Source organism: Canis lupus, chromosome 23 (assembly GCF_011100685.1).
Source record: "Canis lupus familiaris isolate Mischka breed German Shepherd chromosome 23, alternate assembly UU_Cfam_GSD_1.0, whole genome shotgun sequence".
NCBI lineage: Eukaryota > Metazoa > Chordata > Mammalia > Carnivora > Canidae > Canis > Canis lupus.
This window is the reverse complement of record NC_049244.1, coordinates 37,111,759-37,132,666: the sequence shown is the minus strand read 5'-3', so window position 1 is coordinate 37,132,666 and position 20,908 is coordinate 37,111,759. Positions and strand designations below refer to the sequence as shown.

The 20,908-nt window shown below is 48.2% G+C and overlaps 1 protein-coding gene across 1 annotated transcript in view; it reads right to left on the bottom strand.

Moving 5' to 3' along the window:
- CLSTN2 (calsyntenin 2) overlaps positions 1-20,908 on the bottom strand; it is a 483,511-nt gene that overhangs the window by 41,632 nt on the left and 420,971 nt on the right. The window contains exon 9 of the mRNA XM_038571050.1: positions 7,449-7,611. Coding sequence (XP_038426978.1) covers positions 7,449-7,611 — 163 coding nt within the window. The remainder of the gene's footprint in view (positions 1-7,448; positions 7,612-20,908) is intronic.

The following is a 20,908-nucleotide window of genomic DNA, read 5'->3' as shown; positions in this document are numbered from 1 at the left end:
GGTGAGACGGTCTGAAATCTTGCTTTCCCTCATTTCCTCATTTCAACGATGGAGACACCGACGGAACGCAAAGACTAAGTGGAGTGTGTAATAGACCCCCAGAAGCTGTAGCTTCAGTACTGTCCACACAGCCCAGGGGGCTGCAGCTGTGGGCTGCAGGTGACTTGTGGAGACGGATGATCTGCAGTTGCAGCTGGCCATGACCGTTCTCAGCAGGCTTTCTCAGCCCTTTCCGTGTCTGTGTAGCCATCTCTCAGCCTTTCTAGTAGACATTTAATATATGGCATGTTCTAAGTCAGCAAAACCTATGACTCCCCCAAATCATCTCTGTGGGGTTGGGGACCTGAATTCATGGAATTGGAAGGACCCTCACATACCATCCAGGAGATCTCCTTCATTCTCCAGGTGAAGAACTGAGGACTACAGAGGCAGGACACTTTTCAAAGACCCAGAGCAGCAGAGCAAGGATCTCAAATTTTCTTCTTACAGCTCCAAACTCAACCCTCCCTACACTGAACCATGATGGGTCTGTAGTTAGGCCTCAGTTTGACTTTGTCCAATCTGTGGGAAGAATGCCCTGGGAGTTTGCTCAAGTGATCTGACTCCAGACTTCAGAATCCTCTGGTCTTTCATACTTGGATATGAAATGCCATCTGACTATACACGTCCTTAGAAGCAGAGGTGGTGTAGCAATGCAAATAAGGGTGACAGTTCCAGTGGCAGACACCTTGGTACAAATCCAAACCCCTCTCTCCTCTCAGTTTCCTCATCTGCAAAGTGAGGATCCCTTTCTTATCCAGGCAATAGGGTTGCAAAAGGGGAAGCCTTTTGGCAAGCTCGTTGTATGGGCAGCACGAACCAAGGAACTCAAATATGAAATTACATGATGTGAGTTTTGTCTGTTTTTCACTTCTGTGGCCTTTTCTCCTCCTCCCCTCTGGTGTATCTCTCAGGGAAGGTGAAACAATACTGTTTTTACTCCAAGATCCTTGTCAACTTTTCTAATTGGTATAATCTTTGGAATAAGATACAAAGTTAGAATACAACTCAGTTATACCGTGTTTCCAGACATGAATTTTAAAGCAGATTTCATCTATGTCTCCTTTAAATTAATATGCCCTCACATCCAATTAGCTCCAGGGCCTAGAGCAGTCTTGTCTTGATTTTTTGATACAGTTAATACTAGGAGACACCTTGTTAGTCATCCCCGTGTGTCGGACCACGAACAACACACCTTTGTCAAAACAGCTTCAAAAATGGGATGTAATCCAACAAACATTAGCTACTGACCTTCTCTCTTGACCTACTGGAATAGGGGGGAAGGTGAAGAGAGCAGAATCTGGGAGAGCAGACAGTCCTTGCCTCTGTAAACTGATAGCCTAGCAGGGGATGGAGACCTGCATTGGTAACTCCAATGAGATGTTTCCCGAAGAGTGTTCCAAGGACACTATTTCACAAAGAGTGAGTTCTGTAGTGAGTTAAGATTGAGAAATATGGGTTAAGTCATATCAAACGGATTATTTTATTGGTGAGCTTTTGAAAGCTCTTAATAAGCTAACGAGCATTGTGACTCTTGAACGTGGTGGTGTGGGGAGAATTTATGCAGTTTCCCACCCTTGACCATGGTCTCCTTGTGCCAGGGGCATCCTTTGGAACTGGAGCTTCGCGAAGCCCTCCCTGGGAAATGCCCACCTGAATATAAGGCAGGCTATGTTAGCACATGCTGCTTTCTTCCAGCAGCAGAGACCCTAGGGATGCAGAATAATTTCAACACAGACTTTATTAAGAGAATTTGTACTAAATTAGACCAAGCTTATTAAGTGAAGGCATGTACTCCAAGTCCCTGTGCTAATTTTAGTGTCTGGCAACAAGATGACCTGGAAATGTGCACCAGATCTCAGGACCACGTGTGGCTCCAATTCTGCTCTGTCTGAAGGTGACATGCTATTGATTATTGAAACTCTCAGGGTTATGTCTGCCTTTTAATCCCACTATTGACCTCTCCTGTTCTTTGCCTTGGCTCCTCCCCAAAGCCACAATAGGAGTTCTATATCTGTCCCTTAACAAGAAGTTCTAATTTTTAGAACCACCTCTTTCTCTACCTCCTGTGGGTTTATTTGTTAAGTAGGCGGTAGGACTCAGCAAGATCAGGAGCTAGGGTAGAAAAGTCTCCTCATCTCAGACCTGGATAGTATCATAGTTAGGAGCAGGCAAAGCTGGACGCTCTAGGAAGGCCAAGGTCCAGAGTACTGGGGGAGAGTTCCTGGCAGCAGTAGGGATGTGGTGGTTGCTGGGGACAAGTGACAAGGAGGGAAGCCTGCGATGAGATCTGCCAAGAGTAGAGGAGGATCAGGGAGGGAGCAAGGGGTGGCTTCTTGAGGGCGTGCGGAGAGACATGCTTCTGAGATCTGCTTAGCTGCTTCCTTGAAAGAACCCTTGCAGATGCCACACAAACTAGGTGACCCAGAGCAGATCTGTTTGTGGTGTTGGGTGGAGGCGGCCCAGACTTCCACCTGCTGGGGCATCTCCCTGAAACCTCAGGCCCTGGTCTGACACCATCAGCAGCCTTCCTGACTTGCTGACAGCCAGGGACGCCTGGGTTCCAGTCCCTGAGTGGGTGGGCCCAGTTTAAAGGTCCAGGGGTGAAGCAGGTGTGAGAATACAACTTTTATTATAGATCAGTAGAACTTGAATTTTTGTTGTTAGAAATGGATGAGGAGGAAATCTAAGGAAAAGGGCAAATTAATTAGTCTTTTAAACGATCTTCTCCCATGGTGTGACCCCAAGAGAGACAAGGCACCTGGAATTGGTCTAAAGGTAGCAATTTCTGCCTTGGCACAGACGGAGCTGGGCCCGGAGGGGGTCTGAGTGCATCCTGAGAACACTGTGACACAGAGGTGGAGGCAAGGAGGGGAAGAGGACTCTTTTGTGATGCCAGGTCCATCCTCGCTGCAAAAGCCTTTCTCTACAATTAAGATACATGCTCGGGGCTGTGCTGGCAACATTTCTTAAGTGTAAATGAAGTCTCTTTTTTTTCTTAATTACTGGAAAAAATACCAATGAAAATGAAGTTCCACTGATTACTTTGGCTTTCAAATTCACTAACAGGACACAGTAGGCTAATTGGGGCTGTGGAGCACTGCCCAGCAACAGTGCTGGAGCCTGTTCCCGGGAGCATCCAACAAGCAGCTGCTATCAAATTATTTTCTATCCCCATTGTTAAACCCCAATTGGAAAATTCACAAATGGGAGCTGGTTTCCTTGCCAACCTCAGAAGCACCTAAAGAGCTCCCTACAATCGCCAGCCCAGAGGCAATTAGAGGCTCACCCAGCAGGCTTATAATATGCATATAAGTGGACTTCAGAAAGTTAGAAATATGCCAAGTAAGGGGGTGCATCATAGGCTCTTGGTTTCACAGCACTGTGTCCTTTTGAAAGGTCTTTTGAATGTCTTCTTCCAAGGCAAAGCATGACTCCAAGGAGGATGCAGGTATTGATGCGAATCCAAGCTCCTGCACGAGATGGTCGGGTGTCCTGTGGTCTGGTCGCAACTCCTCTTCCCAGGCTCTCCTGCACTCGTCTTGGCCCCCGAACCCCCAAGCGACCGGGTGCTCTGAGCACACCTGTGTGAAACTTCTCTGCAACGGCATATGCTGTTGTTGCCTTCTCTGTCTTCCTGGTGAACTCTTAGCCCTCCGAGAAGGCCCAAGTTTGAAGATTTTGAAGAATTTTCTCCTACGCTGAAAATTTACCAATATATTATCTTTCCTCTCAGGGCAGATGCCTACATCTCCAAGGCCTGACAGACCGCGTGATCAGGTTCTTGCCCACACCACAAAGGCTGTGTTCCAACACTTGTCTTCTCATTGGCTCTTCTCTTGCTTCACTGACCTTCCTTCTGACGTGTAGATGGACCTGAGAGATCAGGGTCTGTGTGGGATGGCTCCTCCTAGGGTGGGGCGGGGGGGAGAGTTGGTGCCCACAAGGAGCCACGGGGAGGCTGGAATGGCAAAAGCCAGGGCATACCAAAGGTCCTGCAGACTGTCTGCCGCGTAGGGTCTAGGTGCAAGGAATGGAGAAGGGATGGAGGCGGAGACCGGTAGATGTTTTCAAATTTAGGCCTTTATTCAACTGAAGCATGCTGAGCACACTCCATGTACCTATCACCTGTACCTTATAATGACAAGGGAGGTGTTAGCCTAGTTTTATAGCTGAGAAAATAGTTGCTCAGGGAAGTTACAGGTTCTGCTGGGACCATACAGCCAGCAAGTGGCAGGGTGGGGATTGGACTCACACTCAAAATTTCCTGACTCTAAAGCCTAAACTCTTCTTCCTTGCTCTTTGGAGGGTCGCTTGAGAGAAAATATAACAAGGGATGAGCAACTGGGATGCAGGGTTGCTGTGGGTTTTTGATTCCAGAGTTGACAGATGTGTCAGAAGGTAAAGGGGTTGCAGAGTTTACACATCAGCTCCAGCATTTTCCCAAACACATCATCACATCAACAGGATGATCAACTAGCAATGGAGAAAGAAGCCACAATGAGAAGAAAACAGGCTCTGAAGACCTGGGGTCAGGCAGGTTGGGCGGGGTGACCTAGGGTCAGCTACATTACCTCAGAAAGCCTCGGTTTCTTTATCTACAAGTTGGGACTCCTAGCTCTTTCTCACAGGATTGTAAATACCCAGGCACATAAAGGGCCTCCTTGCATCACTGTCTCTTGAAGTTTCATCCAGAAAATGACATCAGGCACTTCCACTCCCATTTAATTGGCCAAAGCAAGTCCTATGACCGCACCTTCCAGCATCCCTCTGGGAAGAGGGCAGAAACACTCGGCGGTGAACACCTCCTAGGCACTTTCTCCCACATTCTTTTAAAAGGAACATATGCTTTGGTTTGAAAAGCGTTTTGTGAAATAGCTTTTAAATAAATCATTATCAGATATAATATTAGTGCTGTTATTTATGGAGCGATGATGCTGTCTTATATGTAGCCTAGGAGAATATCAAGAAGGAAAGACTCCCAGAAAATGGAGTCAGGAGCCACAAAAAACACTCTCCGCTTTAGAGTTAGGGGCCCTTAAAGCATCAGCCCAGAGGGATTTCAGAATTGCTAGTGACCAAAGACTGCGGGTGTTTCTCTAATTCTTCCTCTTGCTTAGTGGAAATGTTTTTTGGTTATTTTCCTTATTCCACTTTTGCATCGTGGGCGTGTATAGGAGTTGTGGTGGCAGCGTATTTCTTCCTTTTAGTGTATAGGTCTCCAGATCAAGTGGGGCCACAGCTGGTCCTGAAAGAGAGCCACCTATGCCTCTTAGCCTGATGAAGAGGTCGCCAGGAATCACTCAGAGAATCTGGACGTTGAGCTTAGAGTCAGGTGGAATTTTGGGTTGCCTCATTTAGTCAAGATGGTTGTGATTGTTCCCCCCCCCCCCCCGTGGGAAGGACAGTCAGATATCTGTTGCCTAAGTGAATAGACCATGGTGTTCATCAGTGTTGTTCATAAAATATTTTCAGTTTTTCTTCCAGACACAATGTAGATTTTTACTTCCCTGCCTTCTTGGAGTTAGGTGTGGACATATGAATTGCTTTGGTGAATAAAATGTGAGTAAAAAGGATTGGTGTCACTTGTAGGTGAAAGCTGTAGGGGCTCATGCACCATTCATTCATCAGACTTTTTTTTTCCTTTTTCTCAGTATGAAGCAATGTGGCTGCTCTGCCTGCTTGGGTCCCAGAGTCAGGAAAAAACAGAAAAGATCTGAAGTGAATATCAACTGAAGATTATTTTATGTTCCTGAAAATTGGGGCCTGATTGTCACTGTAGCATAACTTAGACTATTGTAACTGATTCAAAGAGGTCATCTTAATTCTTTATAAAATTACTTTTTATTTTGGCGGGACTGTTTCCCCCCCAGGGGGTACACAACCGCACAGTAGTGGTTCTAGCTGGCCTTGTAGAGGTGGGGGCGGGTTCCCACTGCAGGCTGGGGTGACAGGGATCTCAATGTGGTCTCTGAGGGCCTCTAAGGGAAGAGTCATGGTGAAGTTCATAGTGAGGATGTCACAGGACTCCCTTAACTCATGAGCAGCATTTAGCCTATGTTCCAGAATATCCAGAGGCTGGCTGTGGTGTCCGGCTGGGGCACTGAGCTGCATGAGAGGGCGGCTGTGTTCAGTGGCTGATGATTCCTGTGCAATCTCTGAATCAGTGGCTTGCTATACGAATTAGTTTCATAGACTCTTGCCACACGACACAGTCTCCCTTTTCTGAATTCCTGGAAAATTTTGCAATACGCATGAAGCTCTTAGCCAGTTCGATTGGCATGTTTGATGACTTCTTAGTATTGTGTGACATACGTCAGATGTCAAGTGGTTGACTTCAGCTAAAAATATATTCTCTTCCCTTGCCTCATTTGTGCTTTATTCCTTCCTGGGTTTTATATCCCTAGTGCTCCCAGACTGTGTTATGTGTGCATTTTTTGATCCTATCTTGCATGGTGCGGTCCAGCACCCACTCTTTGTCTCAACTCACAGGGGCCTATATGTCCCCTAGCTCACTCTTTGGTCAACTGGTTCTCTGATGTTCTTTCCCATGGTGAATGGTCGAAGTCACACATCTTAGTAACTTTCAGACTCCGTCATCACGAGGTTGGGTCATCTCAGGGTACAAATATGCTTATTTGGGGAGCATTTTTCTTCCCCTCTATTCTCACTGGTACTTCAAAGCACCCCAGCTTTTAAGAAAACAAAAACAAAGATTCCAACAGATCTGAGTGAAAGACAGAAAGGTTAAATGTATGTTCGAAGAGCTGGTTTTCTTGTTTCCAAAGAGGAGATTCACCTTCTAATCTGGGGATTGGAGGAGAGGCGGCAGCAGAGACCTTCTAGTGGGAAGGCAATGAGGAGCCTCTGCCCTTAGTGAGTGGGGAAAGGGCTCAGAGCTGAGCTGAACTTGATGGTGGCCTCCCATAGCCTCATGCCTGTAAACAATCCATCCCCTCAGCCCTGCATATTTATGAGCTCCCAGAGCAGAGGGTTGGGGGCTTGGACAACTTGTGTGGGGATAAAGGGAGATCCTTGGATCCTGATTAGCATCAAGAGAGTCAAATGACAATTTTGGTACAGGATTTTACTTTCAGCCTTTTCTCTACACAACCCCCATTTGAAAACAGAGAAGGTTCCAGAACAATTAAAGGCACTAGCAACTCAGAGGCAACCATGAAACTGCTCATGTTGATCTAACATCAAAATCTGGTCTCAAGCCAAGTGCTTTATTATTACACAAATTAGTGTCTGAATTAATCCTTATTTTAAAAAGTCCTGTTTTATTAGTAAGGGGTAGTAAATTTTCTAGGCTAAATCTCACATCACTTGCTTTTCCCTTTTCTCTCTCAGTACCTTTCCTGGACTGTACACAGTATGCCAGGGAGAAGGGCCTGATGTGGAGTTACCTTGCCAACAAGCGCCGACCGTAAGTTGCATGGCTATGTGAGATGGATGAATGGGCCAATCGTTGGTCACCAGATAGGGTTCATATGTTGCTCCATCCATGTATAAGGTAACTACAGGAAACTCCACATTGATGACGTAGTAATGCCATTCTTTGTCACATATCTAATGAAAAGAAAGAGAAGCAACACTTAAAATTGAATATTCAATGAAAGATCAAATAGGCTTTTATTCTAATCATGAAAGGGGGAGAAGACATTTTTGGGTTAATCATTTTTATTGCCAGGAACTCAACAAACATAATGGTTGCCATAACTGAGGTTAGAGAAACTCATATGGAACATGATGGAGCAAACATGGGGCAGAGGAACATGGGAAAATCCGATCAGGCAAGTATTTGAGTATGGACAGAGTATCTTGGTCACAGAATTAACAGCTGTTGAGGTTGGCAAGTTCTTGGAGGACAGGTGGGGTTGACGGCTCAAATTTGTTTTGTATAAAATTCTTCTTAGTTCTTTAGTAGAGAAAGAAGTTAAATTAAAATTATTTTCCTAAGCTTGGGGGATAGATTAAGCTAGAAAAAGAGATACCAGATTGAAAGTGGAAAGGAAGGTGGGGATAGAGAAGGGAAGGAGGAAGGGAAAGAGAAAAATGAAATAGAGAATTAGGGGCAAGAAAGGAGGAGAGAAGGCGAAGAAAATGGGATGAGGAAGAAGAATGGAATGCAAATTAGTAGGAAACCCTGATTCCTTTGTCTCTAGGAGCAACCAAGGAGTCTTATGGCCCCTTCAACTCATGCAAGATATATTCTGAGAAAGATGGTCTTCTCAAGGGGTCTCCCATGCATCCTACTTGGAGTACCTGGGGAGGCAGAGAAGGACCACAAATGGTCCTTCTGGCCTGGACAGGTACAAAGCACTCTTATACTTACAGCCTCTCACAACTTTTGTGCCCAAGATGTATGGTCTTTGGGCTGGTAACCAACTTTAATGGATGAACAGAGACACCGAGGGCTAGGATGGAATTATAATTCTTGACCTCAAGGAGCTGAACTCCCATAGCATGGTCCAAAATAGAAACCAAGACTAGTTAACCTTGGGAAGGGAGACAGGAAGGTGGCCAGGCTGGAGAATGGTACCCCTTCTCTCTGATCCCCTAAGCCAGTGCCTTGGGAATCATGTTTGAACCTCTCCTCCACACGCCTTCTCTCTCAAATCCCCCTGTGGAGGCCACCTGTGAAATGTTTCTCATCTGCACCCTCATCTCCATTGCCCCCGCCATCTGTGGCAATGGAGACAGATGAGTTCGGCATGAAGGTGACCCCTATGTGAGGGCGTCAAAGCCCTCCCTACATCCCATTCTGGATTAAATGTGCTGTTGCTCATGAATAGATAACACCAACAGGGATGCTAAATGATCTTTTCCCTTTCATTTTGGAATAGGAATTTTTTCCTTAATGTTCTTTTTATATTGTCCTGTCTCATATCTCAGAAAATTACTCCTTTTGAAGCCCATTAGCCTGATAAAGCCTGATGAATATTTTAGGGGCCCTTGGAAGGTAATCAGGAGGTGTCCAAGCAAGTACTTCCAAAATCCTGTTACAGCCCACTGTACGTACAGCTCGGTACCTGCTACGAAGATCCTAACCAAGTTTACACCCCTCTGGCTCCATGCCTGAGACCAGGTACTGGGCTGGGGGCGGCTCTTGGGCTGACCCAGTGGTGTGTGAGCAGTACAGACGAAGACCTGCAGACAGAGCCGAGGGGTGTTAGAAGAGTGGGAAACTGAGGAGGAGGCATCTAATCCAAGCAAGCCCATCCAATGCACCTCGAACTTGAAGTCTGCAAACAAGAATAGGCAGACAGCATATTCCAGAATCTGGAATATGGCTCACATCCTGGGGGTGTTCTCTGTGGCACGGAGAGATCTCTGGTCAGTCCCAGGATGGGGTGGGAGCAGGTGGCAGCGCCATGACCCTGACTGCATCCTATGCCCTTTGAAATGTAGGTAGAGCATGAGAATCAATGAGGCGGCATTTGGGGGGCTCCCCTGTCCTGGCCTCCATACCACCCTCCTCTCAGCCATGACTGCCATGTTGAACCCATGTGCTCGCTGACTCTGTGGCCCTTCACACCAGCTGACACTGGATGGAGAACGATCTTCTGACTCACTTCTTTTTCACAACGCTTACAGCATTTAAAAAAAAATTTTTTTAATATTTATTTATGATAGTCACACAGAGAGAGAGAGAGGCAAAGACATAGGCAGAGGGAGAAGCAGGCTTCATGCACCGGGAGCCCGACGTGGGATTCGATCCCGGGTCTCCAGGATCGCGCCCTGGGCCAAAGGCAGGCGCTAAACCGCTGCGCCACCCAGGGATCCCCACTTACAGCATTTTTGTAGGGCGATACAAAAAAATTCCAAGGAAGAAGTAAAATAATTCCATAACTAACAGTAGCTGCAACCCCTCTCAATATGGCAATCGTTTCCTAGGTGTCCCCCCAGGTTTTCTGAAATGTGCTTCATGAACAGCAGCCCCCAGGATCCCCTGCATAAAAAGAGTGATCCTGCATACTGAGACTAGTTTTTTATTTTTTTTTTGGATTTCCCATTTCATTTGCATATCCAAGGCTTCCAGCAGCCTCAAAGTATATGGCTATAATAACTTTCCAACCTTGTTGGAAAATGGAACTTTTCTATTTATAGCATTCCTATAAGCACCCTGTGAAACAACAGTGGGGGAAGGTCAATTTGGATCACACTGTGTACACAATTTGAAAGTTTGCTGGTTTCACTTAATGTCAGCATTAAAATGCCTTTACCAGCTTCAGTTTAGGTGGCTGTATCGTATGGATATCCTAAACTATATTTAAATATTCCCTTATTATCAGGTGTTGATTATGTACCAGCAACATAAAAGATGCTGTAACATAATGCTGTATTTCTTTATGCATAAATGTTTATCCGCATTTCTGATGATATCCTTGGGAAAAATTCATGGAAGTAGAATTACTTCCAGGGTCAAAGGTTGAAGGTATTGTGAAGGCTCCTGACACACACTGTCAATTTTTGTTTTGTTTTTTTTTCTGCAAAAGTTTGTGCCTATTTCTTCTCCTGCCCACAGACTGTAAGAGTGCTCATGAGTTGTACTCTTTACCACATCGAGTATTAATAAAATACATAATCCTGGCAATTTGAAAGGGGATACATTTTAATCTCATTTTAATATGGTTCATAAAAGATGGCAAGATTTATATTCCCCAAGGTCAAAAGGGAGGGCCTTCTGGGAGTGGGGAGCAGTCTGAGCTAAGACACAGGCAGGAATGCCGGGGAGCTTGCTCAGTTAGCTCCTGATTCTGCATCTAGACAGGATTTTAGCTCAGACTAGGCTTATGTCTGCAGATGTCTCGCACCAAGTAATCTATGAAGGCAGCTAAAGGAAATGCCTAGTTAGGGTTTCACTAATGTGGATCTATGATTGGGAGGAGACCCACATTAGCCCTCTGCTAGAATTGGAGGGACAAACTGTAATTAAAAAATGATCAAGCCAGGAGGCAGCAAAAATAAATGTGTCAGTGCAATGGCTCAACCATGAAAGAAAGAAATTAGGCAAAGTGACCTTTCCCTGCGGGGAGAAAAGAACTTTAATTCCTGCCTGTTCGTGAATCATTGGTGAACGCAGTTGGCACCAAGCATGTCCAGTGCTATCCCCTGAGGCGATGCCCAGGGCCTCAGTTGGGCCAGAGATATTTTTCTCCCTGAACACCTGCAACTGTGTTCCCAGGGGGAGTGGCTGCAGCTGCCATTTACCGGGCAAGTGAACCAGAGACCAGAGAGCCAGGGATGCGTGTTGAGGAGGGACAATGCCAAATGGGGTCTGAGTTGGGAGTAGGCTGGTACTCCACAGTGAGTCAGGGGCCATGGAAATCAGGCTGCTGGCTGGTAGGTCCAAATATCCTTTCAAGTGTCAGCCCCTAGCACATAATAGGTAGGAGGGAAATGTATCTCATGTTGAATAGCTGCATTCAAAATACCTCATTCCCTCGAAAAACCAACGCCAGTCTTGCAACGTGGCCCCTTCAGGGTATCTGCCCTAGGAGTGGGGAAGAAGCACAGACACAGAGCATGGAGTGGTCAGGCTGGTTTGGGAAAGGCGAGGCTGGGAGATGAGGCTGCAGGGACAGATTTGAAGTGAGGCCAGAGGACCTGGGCTGCTTTCAGCCTGTGGGGGGCAGGAGGTATAAAGGTTTGGGGCAAGAGGAGGAGGATGGTAATCATAACAACAATCAATCCTGGAACATGCCTTTTGGTCTTTTTTTTTTTAAGATTTTATTTATTTGACAGCGAGAGAGTGAGAGAGAGTGAGCATGAGCAAGGGGAGCAAGGGCTGGAGAAGCAGATGCCCGGCTGAGCAGGGAGCCCGATGCAGGACTCAATCCCAGGACCTGGGGACCATGACCTGAGTTGAAGGAAGACGCTTAAGCAACTGAGCCACCCAGGTGCCCCCTGCATCTTGGATTCAAAGCAGCTTTTTATATCCCTTATGCTTTGGAATCCTCACTGCGAACCTTGACAGTAGGAGGGCCAGTTCTGTCTCCGGTACCTCCAAAAGATCGCGAGAGAAATGACATGGTTTTGGATCTCAAGAAGTAGATGTCGGGAGTTCGATGTCACACGAACCCCAATTGGGCTTCCACGTTTAGCTTCTTGTGTGTCCGTCTCACACACAGCCAGTGGCTCAGCTTTGCATACTCCCTGCCATATCAGGGCCTGGGGCAGATACTTATCTCCCGATGGACTTGCAGGTCCGATTGCCCCTGGACGGTCCACCTGACACACCACAGGCGCTTCCAACTCACGGTGTCCAACATTGAGCTCAATGTCTCCCACACTCGCTCCCCCTGTGCCCCATCCTAGGTCCCTGCCTCAGCAAGTGCTCCTCATCTGATTTGTTGTCTGGGCCAGAACCCTGGGCATGGCTTTAGGCTCCCCCACTCTTTACCTCCCTCCAGCCAGTGTGCCACCAAGTAGTGACGATGCCTCTCTCATCCATCCTCACCTCTTGACCTTCACTCATTCCTGCTCAGAATTTGCAACACGTACTCAAGGGGGAAGATTGAGGAGATGTGTTCCTGACAGGCTAGTGCAAGGAGAGCGTGCGGGCAAGGGGAGAGGCCCATCTGCAGCAGGGGGATGGCGAGAAAGCTCTGGCATGAGCCTGGGGGGCAGAGCCTGCAGCCTACTAGTGCCCGGCTGTGCCAAGGGCCGCACGGGAGGCAGTCTGCAGGCCAAGCCTGTGGCGGGTGGGCTGGGTGGTGCACCAGCTGTAGGAACTTCTGGGACAATCATGTTCTGGACTTTGGGAAAATAACTGAACCTTTTAAATCCTGACTCCTTCACCTGTAAAGTAAGGATGATAAGAGTACCTGCTCACAGGGTCATCATGTGAACTGAGCTAAAATAAAGCTTGTACCATGCTGGGCACTTATTTTCAGCCTGAGCAGATAGGGAAACCCCTTTCCTCTTCCAAATACATTGAGATGCTGCATAAAATAAAACAGAAATAAGCGAGTTAGAAAGAGAAGTCCTTAGGCATAAAAAGTTAACAAAACTCCCAGGCTGGCCCTGAGTGAATGGCTGCTGAGGGGTTGGGGCCCACCCTTTTAGCAGTGGTTTCAAAGCCACTGGGAGAGGAATGGAGACTCAGGGCCTCCACGTAGAGAAACCTGGAGGCTGACGTGTCTGCATAAAGCCCACAGCTGCGGAAGGACTGTCTGAAGCCTGCGTCCAGGGACAGTGGCCACCATCATCCTAGGAAGGCAGGCAGGAAGCCACACACGGGCTCTGGAACAAGTCAGCTCTGAGATGCTAGACCCCCAAGCCCACTCTGTGCACGGGCATTGGCTCCAAATGTATGTGGCCTGGCAGGTGTAGAAATCCAGGACTCAGAAAGGAACTTAATGGGACAGACAAGTCTTTGGGCTTTCAGAAAAGGCCTGCTCAAAATCTATTGACGGGATGTGCCCATCACCTGCCTAGGGCAGAACAATTCCCGATGGCCTAGAGCTCAGAGTTAACATTTACAAAACAAAGAGGAAGCAATCCTTTGTGTGCCAAAGAAAAAGCAGGCAAAACAAGTGGTCAAACCTGGGTTTCGGGAACCACAAGAAATGGAGATATTATTATTATTATTAAAGATTTTATTTATTCATGAGAGACACAGAGAGCGGCAGATACACAGGCAGAGGGAGAAGCAGGCTCCCTGCGGGGAGCCGGTTGTGGGACTTGATCCTAGGACCCTGGATCCCAGCACCTGGGGATCAGGCCCTGAGCCAAAGGCAGACGCTCCACCACTGAGCCACCCAGGTGCCCCAGAAATGGAGCTGTTAGAAAGGAAATAGGCGAAGGCAGGTTTGAGAAAGAATCAAAGCAAAATTCTAGAAATAAAAGACGTAGTTATTGAAATAAAAATAAATCAAGAAAACTGACAATGGAATTAGAGAATTGGGTGATAGATGAGATTAGAGAAAAATGAGAATCTGATAAAGCAATGAAGAGGTATGGATCCTATGGATGATCAAAGGATCCGTTCCAGCAGACAGCCTAGCCTGACAGATGTGTGTGGGGAGGGGGCCTGGTGGAGAGCAGTGGGGCCGGGCTCCCGAGAACCTCAAGTGCCACACTGAGGTGTGTGCTACTTTATTGTAGTGCCTTGCATTCTAGAAAGCCATTCTTTACTTCCACAGCCTTCTCCTGTGTTAGATTAGATGACTGTGGACACAGAGAGAGCTCCATAGCCTCTGCCCCACGGGACGTATCTGATGGGTGGGTCAAAACTGAACCCCTTTCCTGAAATGGACAGCGATTGAACTAGGAGGGTTGAAACCAGGCAAATCAGGTTCTCACTGGGAACTTGCAAGGCCCTTTGGCCTCGGTCACTATTTTGGAACATTTAGAAAGAGGAGGTTTTGGTTAGTGCCAAGACCAACCTCATGCCAAAGCGAAGATGCCACTCTCCTTTGCAAATCTCTTTAAGATCCTCCCAGGAGGACGGCTGCACTTCCAAACTGGCAGAGAGACAGAGAGAAGTACGGGTGTGTTTTTAGGGGAAGGTAATTATGACAGCTCAGAAAGCACCCGCTGGGCCTTCTGTCAAAAAGCAATTGCTGACTCAGGGCAGCAGAGCACAGGGGAACAGGGAACATGAAAGGTAGCTTGTGTCAAAGAGACCACCTCATTTGCAATCTAGTTGAGCAACATTTGGGCAAATCCCCCAAAACAATCCTGAAAAACTGTCCTTGCAGTTGGTGCTTGTACCATGTAAATCAAGACTTGTGTGCACCAGGATTTAGGCTCGTCCACGGGGAGAGAAAACACACCTAGTAGGCACTGAGGATATGGCTGGTACCCTGGCACCATGCTATGATCTTTGCCTGTGTAATCAGCTCCTTGGACCAGCTGTTTATTCTTCCCCAGCGCAGCCTTTAAACAATGCCAATCAGCTCTCCCTTCCACCCCGGCGGGACCCCCTGGGAAGATCCCTCAACTTCCAGGTCTCACCGATGGCTTTATTGCATGTATTCAAATTGAACTTCAGTTAGTCTCTCATCCAAGCCAAACCCTGGGTCTGCTGTGCAAATTCTGCAAAGCCCCATGGAGTTAGTAGGGTTGGCAGGTTAACGTGGGAGCCAGACGTTGGGGCAGCAAATCTGCCCTCAGTGAGGTGGGGACTGTGCATTCTGAGTGCTCGGTCTCTCACAGGAGTGAAGAGGAGGAACGGGACCGGCCAGGGGAGAGGGGCCCCTCACTAGCCATCAACCATCAATTCAGGGAAGTATGGCCCTTTCAGCATTCTTTCCCGACTGGCTGTTTCGAAAACAGTCCTGCGAGGTACATCATGAACAACGGTGCCAGGGTCAAAATCGGAAAAGCTCCATTTCACACAGTTAAACGGGTTTCTTCTGGCAAGACTCCATAAAACAATGGTTCTCAAAGTGTGGTCCCTGGACCAGCAGCATCAGCCCCAGATAGTGTTATGGACCGAATGTTTGTAGCTTCTCCAAATTCCTATGGTGAAGCTCTAAAGCCCGGTGTGATGATGGTATTTGGAGGCAAGATCCTTGGGAAGTTAAATAGGTTTGAGCAGGGCTTGATCCCAGGACCCCAGGATCATGACCTGAGCCAAAGGCACATGTGTAACTGACTGAGCCCACCCAGGAGCTCCGCTCTATTTATTTTTTAAAGATTTAATTGAGGGGAGGGGAGAGGGAGAGAATCTCAAGCTGATTCCACACTGAGCACAGAGTCTGACGTGGGCCCGGATCCCACACCCTGAGATCACGAGCTGAGCCAAAATCAAAAGTTGGATGCTTAACTGACTGAGCCACCCAGGCGCCCTGGGATTAGTGTCCTTATGAGAAGAGGAGCCAGAGCCCCTCATTTTCCCTGCCATGTGAGGACACAGGGAGAAGGTGACTATCTGCAAGCCAGGAAGTGGGTTTTCACCAAGAACTGAACCTGCTGGCACCTTGATCTAGGACTTCCCAGCCTCCAAAACTGTGAGAAATAAACATTTATTGTTTAAACCATCATGGGCTGGCTTTCAATAGATCACAGCGGGGGAGCCGTTCTGCAACGTATGAAACCCCGATCCAGAAGCAGGTCACCTACGAATGGCTTAGCACCAGGTGCCCCACATATGTGACAGGTGAGGGGTCGGACCTCTTTTCAGTTGCGTCCTGTTTCCCCCAGACGAGGAGCCCTCTGCACCTGACCCTGGTCCCGATGCAGGGGGAGGGGCACGCTTTATCGTATTTTGTTGTGCCTGGAGCTAAGACACCTGGAAATTGTAAGAAATGCAGATTCTCAGGCTCCACCCCAGCTCCGTTCAACAGAAGCCTGCGGGTGGGGCCCAGCAATCTGTCTCCAGCAGGTGTTCCGCTAGGCTAAGTTTGAGAACCTTTGCCTCAGCGACTATGCCAATGTGGGCAACAGAATAGTCAGTTTACCAAATCTGTTGACCGCCTTTGTGTTCCTGTTAGGTCCCTAAGAATATCACCGGAAACAAAAAAATCTCCAAAGACACATGCTGTGAAATTCATCGTGTGTGTCGAACGCTTGTTAACCGAGTCCCAGGCACCTTCCCGGCACTGGGGATGGGAGAGTGAACAAAGCAGGAAGATTTCCGCGGGTCCCTTCCCACTTTCCAGCATTTGCCCCAGTGTCGCCCCCCTCCCCAGCCCCCAGCCCCCTCACCCGCTGACGAGGCCTCCCTGCTTCTGCTCACAGGTTCCCTGCAACTCTTCCTCTTGAGCATGAGGATTCCCTTGCCCCAAAGCAAAAGGCCTCTCTTAAGCCTGCCAAGCTTTCTTCCTCCTTCTCAGTTTTTGCTTCGAGGACACACCACAGAATTCATCTGGGGATATTTTCCTCATGAGCTTACTGAACAGCTGACATCTGTCAGGACCCGGATGGGAGCTGCGGAGGCGGGCCAGGAAGCCCCGTGTCTTCAGTTTGACAATTAGGAAAGGGACCGTTTCTCCTCAGGTGTTCTTTCCCTGATCACAATCAATTGCACAAAGACCAAGCAGATCGCTTGCCCTGAGAGAGGAATGGTCTCGAAAGTGAGATGCTTTCCTTTGGGGCTGAGGTGGGTGCTGTCCCTCCTACAGAAGACGCTGAGCCTCTCCAGGTGCAGCGTAAGGGGCATGATGCCCACCCAACAATCCCGCTCACGGACCAACCGACCTACTGAACGAATGAATGGTTACAGTGAAAGCCAGTGAAAGCCGGTGACCCTGGAAACGGATGCTCTAGAAAAGGGGGCCCAGCTCAAAGCTGGGTGGAGAGCGGTCCTGGGGATAAGGCCCTACCTGGGTCAAATACTTAGAATTCTGACAAGCTCACCAGCATGGTGGCCCGAGAGAAGGGGCTGAGCAGGCCCAGCACTCATGGAGGGTTCTGGGCAGAAGATGAGGCACGGGAAGGGGGGGTGTGAAAGTCATCGGATCCAAGTGGGTCTAGAGAAGACCCTGACTAGGGAAGGGCCCAGGCATGTTGAGTAAACCTCCTCACGGCCTCTGGCTTCAAGGCCCATCCTGGGGGTATCAGCGACTCTGTGCATTCCCACCAAGAGGCAGTGGCTTTGAAGTGAGTCAGCCCCGGGGGAGATTTCAGCTGTACCCTCTTACCTGGACTGGGACCTGGGGCAATTTTCCTTTCTTTTTTTTGTTTCAAAAGATTTTATTTATTTATTCATGAGAGACACAGAGACACAGGCAGAGGGAGAAGCAGGCTCCTCACAGGGAGCCTGATGTGGGACTCCATCCCGGGACCAGGGATCACGCCCTGAGCTGAAGGCAGACACTCAACCACTGAGCCACCCAAGAGTCCCTTCTTCCTTTTTTTTTTTTTTTTTAAAGATTTTATTCATTTATTTGAGAGAGAGAGAGAGAGAGAGAATGAGCAGGGGAGGAGGAGGGGCAGAGGGGGAGAGGAAGGAGACTCCCTGCTGAGCAGAGAGCTAGATGTGGGGTTTGATCCTGGAACTCGGGGATCACAACCTGAGCCAAAGGCAGATGCTTCATGACCAAGCCACCCAGGCACCCCCTTTTTAAAAAAATATTTTATTTATTTGAGATAGAGTATGAGACAGAGCATGAGCAATGGGGAGGAGGAGAGGGAGAAACAGACTACTCCCACTGAGCAGGGAGCCCTATGTGGGGCTCAATCCCAGGACCCCAAGATCATGACCTGACCCAAAGGCAGACGCTTCACCGATTGAGCCACCCAGGTGCCCCTGGGGCAATTTTCTTAAACTTTCTTAACCTTAAACCTCATGGTCAGTTTCTTCATCTGTAAAATGGGTAGAACACCTGTGTTGCAGGAAGGTTTGATTGTTTATTCAATGGATGTCTACTGGTAGCAATTATAGATCAGGGATTGTTCTAGGTGTTGAGTATATAAAGTGGGCCAAACCAGAAGCAGCTCCTTCCCTAAGGGAATAGATGGAAAATAGAATATTCACATGAATAATGGAATGTTCTATCTGCAAGAAACACCACGCAGCGGGGTACAAGGTGCCATTTGAGCTTGTAGTTGGGAGATCGGACCTGTTTGGGGGGATGAGGAAGTGAGGGTGAAGAAAAGGAGGCCAGAGAGTGGGCCGATGGAGGTAAGAACAACGTTCAAGGAGGAGGGAACAGCACAGACAAGGGCCTGGGCTGAGCACAGAGGGGGAAGGCAGAGCTTGTGATATGGTGGGCAAAGGACTTGGCAGCAGAGGATGTCAGCCCTGCTGCTGCCAGCACCCCTTTGTGTCAACCCCAAACTCACTGCCCGTAGATTAATCTTCCTGTCTCCTCAGGCTGGGTTCCGCACTGCTCCAGATCTGTGGGGGTGGTGGTGCCCATTTCCCACAGCAAAGTGCTCACTGCTCAGCCTGACCCTAGCGAGGGGTGCTACACAGGTCAGTCCTGGGGCTCTGGAGCCAGACCTCCAGGGTTCATAGCCTGATTCCACCACTTCCTGGCTGTGTGACCTCAGGCAAGTCACCATCCCTCCCTGTGCCTCAGTTCCTTCATCTGTAAGATTGAAATAACAGTAGTAACTACCTCGTGGGGTTGTCCCAAGTCCCGCACAACCCTCAAGGCACGTGTGTAATTTCACATTTGTTAGTAGCCACACTAAAAAAACTAAAAAGAACCAGGTGAAATTAACTTTAATAATATTCTCCAGTTGGATATAACCATGTATCATTCAACAGGTGCTCAATCTTAAAGATCAAGATATTTTATTAATTTTTATATTTATAATATCTGTTTTTCTTACTGTCTTTGCAAAGCATTGTGTATGTTATAATGTTCGAACTAGCCCGATTTCAAATGTTCAACAGACACATGTGGCTAGTGGCTCTTCTGCTGGTCAGGCCAGCCCTTGACCCTGGGATCCATGAGGCCAGGGCCTGTTTGTACTCCAGGTTCTCCGTAAATGCAGACTGCACACATAAAAGCATGGGTGCAAGGAAGAACAGAAGTCATGCTCCGCAAAGCCCCCATCTGCTCTCCTTTGGCCTCTTCCTCTTCCAGTTGTTACTGGGCACACAGCCCTCCAGCCACGATGGAGAGCAAATCCTAGGTACCAGGTGCCAAATCACCTTTCTGGATTGAAGGTGAGAAGAGCACTTCCAGGACCTAGAGCCCCAGGAGGCACCATTAGGAGGGCCACGTGAAGAAAGAGAGGCAGAGGGGCACCTGGGTGGCTCAGTTGGTTAAGTGTCTGCCTTCTGCTCAGATCATGATCCCAGGGTCCTGGAATTGAGTCCTGTGTCAGGCTCCCTGCCTTTTAGGGAGTCAGCTTCTCTCTCTGACGTTCCCACCCTGCTCATGCATGCTCTCTTTCTTTCAAATAAATAAATAAAATCTTAAAAAAAAAAAAAAAGAGAAGTGGGGGGATTGGTGAAGATTCATGTTGGGTCAGGGAGGACAGGCCCCACCCCAGGAATCCTTGGTCTTCCACCTACAGATAAGGGGAAGGAGGAATGGGCAAGAGGAGGGTGGCTTCTCCCAGTAGGGCTCTCTCAATTTCCTAGGGCCTTGGCCGGAAGAATGAAAGGAGGGAATACTTGGGCACAAAAATAATCCTTTCTGTGCTTAATTTCTTTTTTCTTATTAGGCAGATAAACAGCAGCACCACAGAGCAGTCACACATCACCCTTTCACCCTCAGGGAGACTGAGGTGTGTGGGCAGCTGCAGAAGGGCTGGTGGGAGGCCCCCCGGAGCCTCGGACCAGCCTGCCGGGCTCAGAGAGTAGTGGGGCCTTGCCCGAGGTATGCAGCTTTCTGCTGGTGGGGCCTGGGCCCAGAACTCCTGTCTCTTGTCCTCACGCTTTTGAAAGTTATCTCTTGGCCAAGATGAGAATACATTATAAGCTCTTTGAGGAGCACCCCAGTATATCAAACAAACAGGTGACTGAGATGCAGTTAACTGTTCAGTAATGTATTTGCAGAAAATTAATTTTTCATTCTGCCACTCAGAATATTGAGGCTGGCTGTTCATAAATACACAGTCTGACTCCTCCTTGCAAGTTTAAATAAAAAAAAAAAAGGACTCTCAGTGGATATCTTTAGAGAAACATAATTATAATTTAGTTGACATATCTCATATCTCGGTGCTGGTGAATAAACCTCCCCTGAATAATTCAAATAATAAATTCTGCCCCTTTGGAAAATTGAGCCGATCCTGAATGGAACCTGTTAAGCGTTCCCCTCTTGGAAGGCACAGCACGAGGCAGCCAGCGCGCACGTCTGCATCTGAGACCTCCCTGGACCGTCCTCAGGTACGGGTTCTGGAAACCAGCCATGGCCATGTGCCTGCCTGGCCTATCTGTTGGCTGCCGTGGGGGCATGTGAGAGGAGCGTGCATCTCCAGGCGGGCTGTTGACCCTCCTGCACTGACCCCCCAC